Source organism: Doryrhamphus excisus, chromosome 21 (assembly GCF_030265055.1).
Source record: "Doryrhamphus excisus isolate RoL2022-K1 chromosome 21, RoL_Dexc_1.0, whole genome shotgun sequence".
Classification (NCBI taxonomy): domain Eukaryota; kingdom Metazoa; phylum Chordata; class Actinopteri; order Syngnathiformes; family Syngnathidae; genus Doryrhamphus; species Doryrhamphus excisus.
The window spans coordinates 7,676,283-7,688,332 of record NC_080486.1 but is presented as its reverse complement, the minus strand read 5'-3'; the positions used below and the strand labels follow the sequence as shown (position 1 = coordinate 7,688,332).

The window sequence follows — 12,050 nt, the reverse complement described above, 5'->3', positions numbered from 1 at the left end:
GGGTCAAAAGAAGTAGTTCTTTTTTGTGAACGGAATGAACGAGGTCACCACCCTTAAAATACCCGTTCAGTCCGTTCAGTTGCAAATGCTTTTTTTTGATTGGCTGGAGAGTCAGTTCACCGTTTCTTTTGCAGGGCGGGACTATCTGCGTCCTGTCTTATCCTATCGTTGAGCCTCGCTTTGTGGGTGGGTGGGGTTAGCAGACTGAAAGACCAAGAATCAGTTCTCAGTCTCAGTTCTTTCTGACTGGAGAGACCGAGACTCGGTCTTGGTCTTTCTGACAAGTTCTTTTGACCTGTTAGTTCATGACCCACACACCACTAATTGACCGACACTCGTCGGCCGTTCATAACGGACACAGTACAATTTTTATTATTGTTTTTAATGCACCTAAAGATAGTAAAAAACATTAAAAACCATATATTTTTTGTTATTCCTTCTATAATTTTATATTACAAGGAGTGCAGCACGATCACAGTGTTGGACGGGGGGAGGGGGTTACAGCACAATTGCAGCGTCGGACAGAGTGTGTGTGTGGGGGGGTCGTAACGCCCGACCATGGAGCTGAGACGCTCGAATCTGGAGGGCTGTCATAATACTTCAGATTTCAAGGTACGTCATCACGTGATGTTGCGCTGTTGAGTCGGAACGAACGTGAACATGAGTGAACGGACTGACTCGACGCGACTGACTGGGTCTATGCACAGGGGGAGATCACAGGCTAACGACCAAGTGACCGAAATGAACAGATATTTTTACTGAATGAACCGGAATGATCAGATTCACTGAAATGACCAGAATGTTCATTCTGTTCCTTCCTATCAAGTCCGACTAGTGTTTGAGTATGAACTGTTGAATTCTTCTTCGGAACAGTCCAGTTACGATGGATTCAATGCCCTGTGTATACAATGACTTGGACGAATTAGAATATTCACGTTACCTTGTTATGTCCATGTATAGATGGCCCAGTATCCGAGTATGGCATCACCTTCCAAACTCACATTGTGGATAAGTTTGGTGTGTCCTTTGGGAGGGAGGGTGAAACCATGAGTTTGGGATGTACGGTCATCATCTACCCTGCCTTACACCGCTACCAGCCAGAGATCCAGTGGTACAGAGATGGCAAGTACCAAGTCCCATGTTGTATAAATTCTTCTTAACAATTTGTATAAGTTTTCATTGTCATGCACCCTCCCAGATGTACTACTGTCTCCATCTAAGTGGACCCACATGCACTGGAGTGGGGACAAAGCAGCACTGACTCTCACACATCTAAACAAAGAGGATGAAGGACTTTATACCCTGCGGGTCACCACCAAGTCTGGATATGAGACATATTCTGCCTATGTCTTTGTTAGAGGTCAGCTTCTCTAAACCTGAAATGATGTCATTTTCTATTTGTTTGTTGTTGTTTGTAACAAAATAATGCAATTTATGGTAATGGTTTTATTTCATTTGAACATGCATCAGATTACAATTGAATGCATCACATAATCAGTTCACAGTTCCACATGTCTGGTACTTTTACAATCAGTAACAGAAATTTGTTCACTTCCTGCTTTCCTAATATAGTTTTTTTGTTTAATTAAAATTTATTTTTTTTAATTATAAAAAAGACCTCACAGACCTCACAGCTAGGAGACCAGGGTCAATTCCACCCTCGGCCATCTCTGTGTGGAGTTTGCATGTTCTCCCTGTGCATGCGTGGGTTTTCTCCGGGTACTCCGGTTTCCTCCCACATTCCAAAAACATGCTAGGTTAATTATTGGCGACTCCAAATTGTCCATAGGTATGAATGTGAGTGTGAATGGTTGTTTGTCTATATGTGCCCTGTGATTGGCTGGCGACCAGTCCAGGGTGTACCCCGCCTCTCGCCCCAAGACAGCTGGGATAGGCTCCAGCACCCCCGCGACCCTCGTGAGGAAAAAGCGGAAGAAAATGAATGAATGAATGAATGAATACATATATATATGTTTTTTATTTATTTTATTTTAGTCACGTACCGAAGTACGAGGTGATATGACCATCCAATGGCATAATGGGTACTATAGTAAGTGTCAATATAGTGTATATATATAATATATATGTATGCATATAATATATATGTATAGCACATCATGACTGGTTCAAGACTCTTCATCCTTGTATTTAGCAAACATCAACTGCTTGTATTGTTTCTTGAATTGGCTCATCGTTTTCTAAATACAAGGAAGTGAAGTCAGATGACGATGATGAATTCCAGCATGCTGTTTGCTTTGTCTCTGCCAAGTATGCCACTGAGTCAAGGTCAAATACAATAACAGAACCTCTGGCACTCGTAGCATCCAAAGCATGTGAGCTACTGGTTTTTAAATATCTCCAATAGAGAGACAACACCATGGAAAAAGTGGTCAGTGAAGCTTATCTTTACAGCCCCCAGAGGTCATCTGATCTTTCCGTCCTCTATCAGGTGGCACATGTTGGAATTCATCATTCATCAGCCACCGTCGGGTCACGTTGACTTCAGATCGAAAGAGTTTTGGACTATTTTGGCACTGAAACTGAACTGAACTGAACTGAACTTCTTTGTGTATGTCCAAGATGCTGATGCTGAAGTGGAAGGAGCACCAGGGGCCCCCCTAGATGTGGGCTGTCTGGATGCCAATAAGGATTACATCATTGTCACTTGGAAGCAACCGGCAGTCGATGGCGGCAACTCTATTCTGGGTTACTTTGTGGACAGGTTAGACATCGAGAGTATAAAATTATATTTTTATTTATGGAAATTTCAGTACTAAAGATGTCATAATGGGCAAAGGCCCATTATTTCTGTATGGATAATCTACAAGTGGTAACTATGCTAGCAAAATATATGCAGATGTGAGGTTGGAACGAACCACTGGATCCAGTGCAACGACACTCCCGTCAAGTTCGCCCGATTTCCCGTCACTGGCTTGGTCGAGGGCCGGTCTTATATCTTCCGTGTCCGCGCTGTCAACAAGAGCGGCATGAGCCGTCCGTCACGGGTGTCTGAACCTGTGGCCGCCATGGACCCGGCTGACCGCGCTCGAATGAGAGGTTATCATTCGAACATTCTTCATCGGGTGATGTTGGAGAACTTTAAACCGCAGCTTCCTTCTTCTTGTCAGGTACTTCTGCTCCTTGGACCGGCCAAATCATCGTCACAGAGGAAGAACCTGCAGGTTCATACAACTTTCATAGGTTTATTTGCACATTATTTGTGACTTCTGGTGTATCTTTTGGCAGAGGGTATCGTCCCTGGAAGACCTCGTTCTCTGCAGGTTACAGAAGCAACCAAGAATTATGTGGTTCTGAGCTGGAAGCCGCCTGGTGAGAAAGGCCTGGAAGGTGTCATGTACTACGTGGAGAAGGTAATTTAGCAGGTTTACTTCCAATACCACCAAACAGTACAGTTCAGTTCTTAAGTGACATGGTACAGTCCTGTGTACTGACTTAAATATGAAATACCAAAGGTTTGAATCCAATCCAAGATCATTCTAATCCATTTTCTAGTTCCACCCTTTAGGAATCCTACCACTATGGTACTTAAGGTAGGATACCAGATCAGGTTGGCAGTTTGGTACCCTTTGAACACATTAACATTTCAATAGGGTCAACCATATTGAAGATGGAGGTAAAGATGATGTTCTTGACCATTTCTTGTCCCTCAGTGTGTGTCAGGCACAGACACTTGGCAGAGGGTGAACACGGAGATCCCCGTCAAATCACCTCGTTTCGCTCTGTTTGACCTCGCCGAGGGGAACTCCTATTGCTTCCGCGTCCGCTGCTGCAACTCCGCTGGCGTCGGCGAACCATCCGACCCAACTGAGGCCACCACGGTTGGAGACAAGCTCGGTCAGAGAAGTCCATAACCACAATTCCAAGTACGTATTCTCGGTTGTGACATATGAGACATATGTTTGAATCCATAGACACCCCAGCTGCTCCAAGCAAAGTCGTTCCTACGAGAAACACTGCCACATCCGTTGTGGTATCCTGGGAAGCCTCCCGGGATGCTCAAGAGTTGGTGGGATACTACATCGAGGCGAGCGTTGTGGGTAGCAACATCTGGGAACCCTGCAACAACAAACCTGTCAACGCGACAAGGTAAACATCACTTTTTTTCTTAATATGTATTTAAATGTAGTACAGTGTCTTAAGTCCCAGGCCTTCTTGTAGGTTCATCTGCCACGGTCTGATGACAGGAGAGAAGTACGTGTTCAGGGTGAGGGCTGTGAACGCCGCAGGACTCAGTCAGTTCTCTCAGGAATCAGAAGCTGTGGAGGTGAAGGCTGCAATCGGTGAGCAACATTTTGATGATCTTTTGTTAGATTTAAAGGAAGTGGATGTAGTTTCTAGGGAAGATAAGCTAATGATCTAAAGATGCGTTCTTGTCCGATGAAGGCAACAAATCCTGGTGACAAAGTCCACTTCTTTTTCACAGATTTAAGTGTAATCCCAGTAAATAGTCTTGCTTATGATATGTATGGTTTAAAATGAATTAGGATGATTATATACAGGATGTGGCATCTGATCACCTGTGTTCGCCATCTTGCACTCCCACACTGTTCTCCACCATGGTTGTCACTTTTGTGTGCTCCGTCCACCAACATCCACCCAACCACCCACCACCTCCCTGCACAGCCTGAGGCGGGGACAGGGTCAGGACTTGTAGACTTCCTCTAATTTGGGTCAGTGCGATCCAACTCAGCGGTCGTTACAAACCAGCCCAAGATTCACACACCAACATCCTTCCCTTCCTTCTACCCCACCCACCCCTCCATTTCCCTCACTTGTCCGGGCGTTAAGGCCTTGTCAGCAACCACACCCCCAGTGTTCAAGGTACCAACAAACAGATCCCCCAACTCCTGCTTCCAAAGCAAACTAACCATGCTGTTTGAATGACGCTTGCATTGTTTGAATCTTTTACAGTAATGACTTCCAACATCTTAAGAAAATAACTTGGTATTAGTATATGTTTGTATATTTCAAAAGTATACTGTTAAGTTACAGTGTGATGAATTTAGTGTTCTCAGTAAGATGCGAATCAGACTATGTTATGTATGTACCTGTAATTTCCCATGGGTTGACAACATCTAATATGATGTTAGCAATGCTGCCTGCAGTAATGGTAATGATAATGGTTTTATTTCAGTTGAACATGCATCAGATTACAATTGAATGCATCACATAATCAGTTCACAGTTCCACATGTCCAAAAGGAGTAGGAAGAAGCAAAGCTTATTAAATCCTACCCCTCCATCTGGTACTTTTACAATCAGTAACTGTTACATTTGTTCACTTCCTGCTTTCCTAATATAGTTTAAGTTTAAGTTTGTTTTTTAAATTTATTTACTTTTTGTTTTTTTTAATTGGATTTTTGTCACGTACCAAAGGTGGCTAAGCTAACTAACAAGTTACTTCTCCCACCAAGGTAATATAATTAAATGAATCAATCAATAAACAAAACTCCATAATGTTGGGATTTTGTTATTTACCTGACATTTACTTTACAATGTAGTATGTATAAAAGTGTAGTATGAGGTACATACAACTGGCTGCTGTCGGTCGTAATCAAGGACCGCCATTCTCCATAGACATTGAGCTTCCATGTGTTGAAGCTACAGCTTCAATGGAGGTTTATCGTAGCATCCATGCTGCTGTAGAAGGAAGTCTTCAGTTTAGTATATAGAAATGTGCAAATAAATATATTGTACTAATCCACACCCTGTACAACTTCCTCTACAGGAAGTACTTAAAATCTGTTCATTTATGCATGTCGTAACGTTGATGAAATGCATTGGCATTGTGACTGAAGCGCTGCTACATGATCCCACTGTTTGGCTGCATGTTCTCATCATGTCCTCACATGGATGTCACCTTTTGGCCATCTTGTCTTCATCTTTCCAACCCGGACAGATAAAGACATCTTTTTTGCTTATTTATTTATTGATTTATTTATTCATATTTGTTAGTCATTGTAAACTCTGCTTATATGACTTGCAGCTGTCTGTTCTAAAAACAACTCTGATTTTCTCTGCTAACTCCTGTAGGGGGCGGCATCCCTCATGGTGTGTTGCCGGAGATGGGGCCGGGTGGTAAAGCAGGCCGACTAACCCCGCACAGGCCACACTGGACGGGCACGCATGACACTGTCCGATTCTCCCCTGACACATTGCAAATGAGCAAAGCTCAGGCTGACCCCGAACACGGGCAGGGGAAGGGGCCCAGGGCGGCTAGCTCAGGGCCCCCGGATCCTGCAGAGAGAGAAAACGAGGGGGCAATAAAGAGCAATGTGTCTCAGGCCCAGAATGTGGTAAAAGATCATCTCTCACAGTCTGCGCCGGGCTCACTTTGTGAACCGCTTACTGACATAGAAGCACATTTAGGCTCGTTTCACGATGTGAAAACAGCCGAGGGGCCCGAGGCTGAGCAGGCATGTGAGTTGTCAGTAGATGCTTCTGCTAACCAGGAGACAGCGAGGCCCCGATCAGAGTCATCAGGTGAGCATCGGCTAAGGATGGAGGTACAAAAACAAGCCTCCCCAATCACATATATTTATGGTAATGGTTTTATTTCATTTGAACATGCATCAGATTACAATTGAATGCATCACATAATCAGTTCACAGTTCCACATGTCCAAAAGGAGTAGGAAGAAGCAAAGCTTATTAAATCCTACCCCTCCATCTGGTACTTTTACAATCAGTAACTGTTACATTTGTTCACTTCCTGCTTTCTATAATACTTTTTTTTTTGTCCCGTACCGAAGTATGAGGTGATATGACCATACAATGATATAATGTGTACCATAGTAAGTGTCAATATAGTGATATGTATAGCACATCATGACTGGTTCAAGACTCTTCATCCTTGTATTTAGCAAACATCAACTGCTTGTATTGTTTCTTGAATTGGCTCATCGTTGTGCATTGTTTGAGGGTCTTACTCAATCCATTCCATAGTTTGATTCCACATACTGAAATGCTATGGCTTTTTAACGTAGTCCTAGCATATAAGTGTTTCAAATGTACTTCTTCCCTGAGATCATATTTCTCCTCTCTTGTAGAGAAGTATTGGATGGCATTTTTAGGTAATTGGTTATTTTTAGCTTTAAGAAGAAGAACTATATCAGCAAGTTTAAGTATTTGTGATTTAAGAAATAAGGAGTTAGTATGTTCTCTGTAGGCGCCATTATGAATTATCCTTACTGGCCTTTTTTGCAGTACATTTAGCGAGTGAAGATTGCTTTTATAGTTATTACCCCATTTTTTCCACACAATAAGTAAGATATGGTAGAACCAGAAAGCATGGATGTCCATTTACATGTACAGTCGAAACCAGTTTGTATACCTTGTGTACTAAAAACACAAAGTACTCGAGGTTCTTTTGACACAAAATAAACAGGTGGCATTCTCCTCACAGGTAAGTCACTCTCAAACACTTCCTGATTGAATCTAACTCCAGACAGCCACGCTCAGATATTGTCCCGGCTTTCCACAAGCTTCTCACTCCTGGTCAGGTCACCCTGAAAACATTTCTCACCACCACTGCCCCCACCTCCCAAAAGGATGTTAGTTACATAAGCACCAGAAACATGGCTTCATGCAACCAGCACGGCAAACTCCAATCCCTTTCGTAGGGATGTCCGATAATATCGGTCAGCCGATATTATGGGAAGTTATTTTTGAAATGTTTAGCAATGAATAGCTTAACATAGGGTGACCAAATGTCCTGTTTTCCCAGGAAATGCCATGTTTTCATATTGTTGTTGTGATTTTTGACAAAGTAGTTTTCATTGGTTTTGATTGGGCTGTTTATGTTAATAGAAATATGGTCCCCCTAGCTTAGTATAATGCTTGTCTGCTTCCATATTGCCTAATAAAAGGACCAAGTAACAATCTGGCAGTTTTTACTGAGCTACAAAATAATTTTAAAATTTATTTTTGCTAGGAAGTTAAGGGCCTTCAGAATTAAATATGTCTCTTAGTAGTTGAGTTTCAGTTTGCGATGCATTCAGGGTTCATTTGAGTTGTCTGTCATCTCAGCGACCCCCGCCCCACCGTTTGGCATCACCGTGCTGGAATGCGTACGTGACTCCATGGTGCTGGCCTGGAAACAGCCAGCCTTCATCGGCGGGGCTGACATCACCGGATACTTTGTGGATTACCGTGACGTCATCGACGGCGTACCGGGCAAGTGGCACGAGGCCAACATCAAGGCGGTCAGCGATCGGGCGTACAGAGTGAGTCTTCATTCTTCTTTCAAGTCTGACGAGCAGTTCTTGATGCTAAGGAAAGCACCACCGTTTTCATGTCTGTAGGTGACTGACCTGAAAGAGAACAGGAAGTATCAGTTCCAGGTTCGGGCAGCCAATATTGCAGGCGTCGGCATCCCATCACTTCCCAGCGACACGTTCCTGTGCGAGGAGTGGACCATTGCTGTTCCAGGTGGACTTTCAGCATCTGTCAGACCTTTAAAACCTGACTGGCATCAACATTTATATATGGACATTTATTTGGACCTTCTCTCGCACCGTAGGACCTCCTCACGATCTCGAACTCAGGGAGGTACGATGTGACTCCATGACGCTGCTATGGAAACCGCCGGTGTACCAGGGCCGCGATCCTGTCAACGGCTTCTACATCGATATAAAGGAAGCTGAAGCTCCAGAGGAAGCTTGGAAAGGAATCAACTCCAAGGCCACAGAGAATACCTTCTTCAAGGTCGCTGTTGTGTCTCAGTGACGGCGTTCCCATGTTCCAAAAGCTTGCTTATTCATCTTCTTTGTTCTGCAGGTAAAGAATCTAAAGGAGGGAGAGACCTACGTATTCCGTGTGCGAGCTCAGAACCAAGCCGGTGTAGGAAACACTTCAGACATCTCAGAGGCGGTCCAAGCTCTGACCAAACCAGGTTGGTGACAACACTGCTGATAAATAGCATAAATATGATATTTTTTTAAACTTCAAGTTCACTTCCTCTTGGTTTTAGGCACTAAGGAAATAGTTGTGGACGTCGACGATGATGGGAACATCTCTCTGAACTTTGAATGTGGCAACCTGACCCCCGACTCCAAATTCCTGTGGTGCAAGAATTACGAGGACATCTCCGACTCGTCACGTTTGACTGTGGAGACCAAAGGAAACAAGTGAGATGATCTTTGATGGACACTCTAAGTGACTCACTCATTGATGATGATTTGTTTGTTTGTTTACAGGTCAAAGGTGACCTTCAGCAGTCCTGGAGAGGAAGACATTGGCATTTATTCATGTCTTGTCACTCACGCTGATGGCGATTCATCCAGCTACACCATCTCACAGGAAGGTATACCAACACCGATCACATACATGCAGTGTGAATGGATCATTTCCAGCCAAACAAAGCCAATATGCTTGTTTTACCAGAACATTAACTAGGCTTACATTATGCAGACGGTAGCAGAGAGGTGGAGGTTCACATTAGGAGTGACCAGGATGGATAGGATCATGAACAAGTACATCAGAGGGACATTACATGTTAGAGAACTTGGAGATAAAGTCAGAGAGGCCGGACTGAGATGGTTCGGACATGTCCAGAGGAGGATAGTGAATTTATTTGAGGAAGGTTTATGGATGTAGTGGAGGGCATGAGGGTAGTTGGTGTGAGAGACAGATGCAGAAGAGGAGATTGATTTGCTGTGGCGATCCCTGTAGGGAAAAGCCCAAAGAGAAAGAAGAACATTTTTCACTGAAAACCTGAATGAAAATCAGGTTTATCCACCTCTGCTGGGTCCCTCCAGCAGCATCCGCTGCTTTCTGAAGCGCAGATGCAGTGCCCGGAGAGGAGATAAAGTATCAGATCTGTGTGATATCAGAGTTCACAATGCCTGTTTCAAGCGTGGCGCAAACGCTCACTTGTCACACGTCAAACTCGTTGCGAGTCACGCATCATCCGGAGTCCGACGCAGCTCCGCACACAACAAAAGTTCCTCCTGCACGAGATCCCCAAATTTTGCCCACACTTGGTTGGGACCAGAGCCTGATGAATGATCATGTCGCAAGCCTCAAACTTACCACACTTTCGCACCCTTCCGATATTGATACTGTCCTTGTTCACTGATATCAGCTGATACCGATAGGCGGCCGATTGATTGGCGCACCCCTAGTTTTCAGCAATAGTTTCAACCATTTTTAAGGCCCGTGTTGACATCAAGTGTTGTTATAAAACATTGGTTCTCAACTCTCAAAAGGGGAAAATTCTAGCACCGACAAGAATGTGAGGTGCATTCAAATACCAGTTAAGAATCACTGATATGAAAAAAGTGAAATCATGTTTTATTTTCAGAGTTGAAGAGGCTGCTGGAGATCAGCCATGATCACAAGTTCCCCAGTAAGTGCATCCATAGCACCTCTGTTCTGTTTTTAAGTCTACATCATTAAAGTGGTCCCTGTCATGTTCTCCTGCCGTCACTCTTCCAGCTATTCCGCTCAAGTCGGATTTGGCCGTGGAGCTGCTGGAGAAGGGCAGAGTTCGCTTTTGGCTGCAGGCCGACAAGATTTCAGCCAACGGCAAAGTGGATTACATTTTCAACGACAACGTCGTGTCTCAGGGGGAGGTAAAGCAACTAAACAATAAACATTGTCAGTTGGCGTTCTTTCTACATTGAAATTCTCTCTTTTGTTGCAGAAATACAAGATGAACTTTGACAAGAACACCGGTGTGATCGAGATGATCATGGAGTCTCTGACACCAGCAGATGAAGGCACCTTCACCTTTAAGATGCAAGATGGGAAAGCAACCAACCAGTCCAGTCTGGTACTGATAGGAGACGGTAGGTCCAGTTAGAGACCGTGTTCATGATTTTGTCACTTGTGGACAATGTGTTTTTGGTTTACAGTCTTCAAGGATCTGCAGAAGGAATCTGAGTTCCAGAGGAAAGAATGGTTCCGAAAACAAGGTGTTTGTATTCATCTTTTGCGCTGAAATCTCCATGTCGACTTTTTTGACCACCATTTTGGTTCCAGGTCCTCACTTTATCGAGTATTTGGGTTATGAGGTGACACCGGAATGTTGTGTTATGCTGAAGTGCAAGGTGAGACTTCTTTATTTGGGTTCTTGTAACACAACTACAACACTCCACTGTGTTGCATTCAAGGTGGGAAACATAAAGAAGGAGACCTCGGCACTGTGGTACAAGGATGGACGGGAGATCAAGGCAGATGAAAATCTGGGATTCACGGAAGGAGTGCTCAAACTGGAAATAGCTCAGGTAAGAAGGTTCAGCAGCAATAAAAAAGGGGGGGTGGGGTTATCATGTCCATATTTTTGGTTTGGTCTTTCTTTGTTCTCATTTCCATTATAGGTCCTTGTTTTTACATACAAGAGAACTAGTTATTGTCCATAGGTATGAATATGAGTGTGAATGGTTGTTTGTCTATATGTGCACTGTGATTGGCTGGCGACCATTCCAGGGTGTACCTCTCGCCCGAAGACAGCTGGGATAGGCTCCAACACCCTCGGCGACCCTCGTGAGGATAAGCGGTAGAAAATGAATGAATGAATGAATGAGAACTAGTTTTGTGTGTACGGTGGAAGAATACATAAGCGGACTAATACGTAGTCGAACGTCTCTACCATGAGGAAGGACAAGGTTTCTTTCACTATTTTCAGTTGACTTTTTAACTTTAAAGGAAACTGCCCTTTTGGGGGGATTTTATCCATCATCCACAGTCCTTATGTGAGACCTTTATGTGCATTCTAAAGATATAAAAACAGATAAAAAGAGGCACATAATTGAACACACCTAATCCACCTAAAATGGTAATGGTTTTATTTCATTTGAACATGCATCAGATTACAATTGAGTGCATCACATAATCAGTTCACAGTTCCACATGTCCAAAAGGAGTAGGAAGAAGCAAAGTTTATTAAATCCTACCCCTCCATCTGGTACTTTTACAATCAGTAACTGGTACATTTGTTCACTTCCTGCTTTCCTAATATAGTTTAAGGTTTTTTTTTGTTTGTTTTTTTTAATAATGCACCTTGTATCGAAGTACAAGGTGATATGAC

General features: G+C 43.5%; 1 protein-coding gene across 8 annotated transcripts in view; it reads left to right on the top strand.

Annotated features, from left to right (window-relative positions):
• Nucleotides 1-12,050, top strand: part of myom1b (myomesin 1b) — a 28,082-nt gene that overhangs the window by 7,853 nt on the left and 8,179 nt on the right. For 4 of the 8 annotated variants that reach the window (XM_058059317.1, XM_058059316.1, XM_058059318.1 and 1 more), the window contains 22 exons: nucleotides 961-1,122; nucleotides 1,199-1,360; nucleotides 2,581-2,722; nucleotides 2,858-3,057; nucleotides 3,129-3,182; nucleotides 3,247-3,371; nucleotides 3,672-3,855; nucleotides 3,933-4,107; nucleotides 4,180-4,301; nucleotides 6,054-6,503; nucleotides 8,048-8,244; nucleotides 8,323-8,449; nucleotides 8,541-8,725; nucleotides 8,798-8,912; nucleotides 8,991-9,147; nucleotides 9,217-9,323; nucleotides 10,323-10,367; nucleotides 10,457-10,593; nucleotides 10,665-10,809; nucleotides 10,876-10,935; nucleotides 11,003-11,070; nucleotides 11,134-11,247. In XM_058059317.1, the coding sequence (XP_057915300.1) occupies nucleotides 961-1,122; nucleotides 1,199-1,360; nucleotides 2,581-2,722; nucleotides 2,858-3,057; nucleotides 3,129-3,182; nucleotides 3,247-3,371; nucleotides 3,672-3,855; nucleotides 3,933-4,107; nucleotides 4,180-4,301; nucleotides 6,054-6,503; nucleotides 8,048-8,244; nucleotides 8,323-8,449; nucleotides 8,541-8,725; nucleotides 8,798-8,912; nucleotides 8,991-9,147; nucleotides 9,217-9,323; nucleotides 10,323-10,367; nucleotides 10,457-10,593; nucleotides 10,665-10,809; nucleotides 10,876-10,935; nucleotides 11,003-11,070; nucleotides 11,134-11,247 (3,233 nt within the window). The remainder of the gene's footprint in view (nucleotides 1-960; nucleotides 1,123-1,198; nucleotides 1,361-2,580; nucleotides 2,723-2,857; nucleotides 3,058-3,128; nucleotides 3,183-3,246; nucleotides 3,372-3,671; nucleotides 3,856-3,932; nucleotides 4,108-4,179; nucleotides 4,302-6,053; nucleotides 6,504-8,047; nucleotides 8,245-8,322; nucleotides 8,450-8,540; nucleotides 8,726-8,797; nucleotides 8,913-8,990; nucleotides 9,148-9,216; nucleotides 9,324-10,322; nucleotides 10,368-10,456; nucleotides 10,594-10,664; nucleotides 10,810-10,875; nucleotides 10,936-11,002; nucleotides 11,071-11,133; nucleotides 11,248-12,050) is intronic. The other 4 variants (XM_058059320.1, XM_058059321.1, XM_058059323.1 and 1 more) reach the window with 1 other exon arrangement.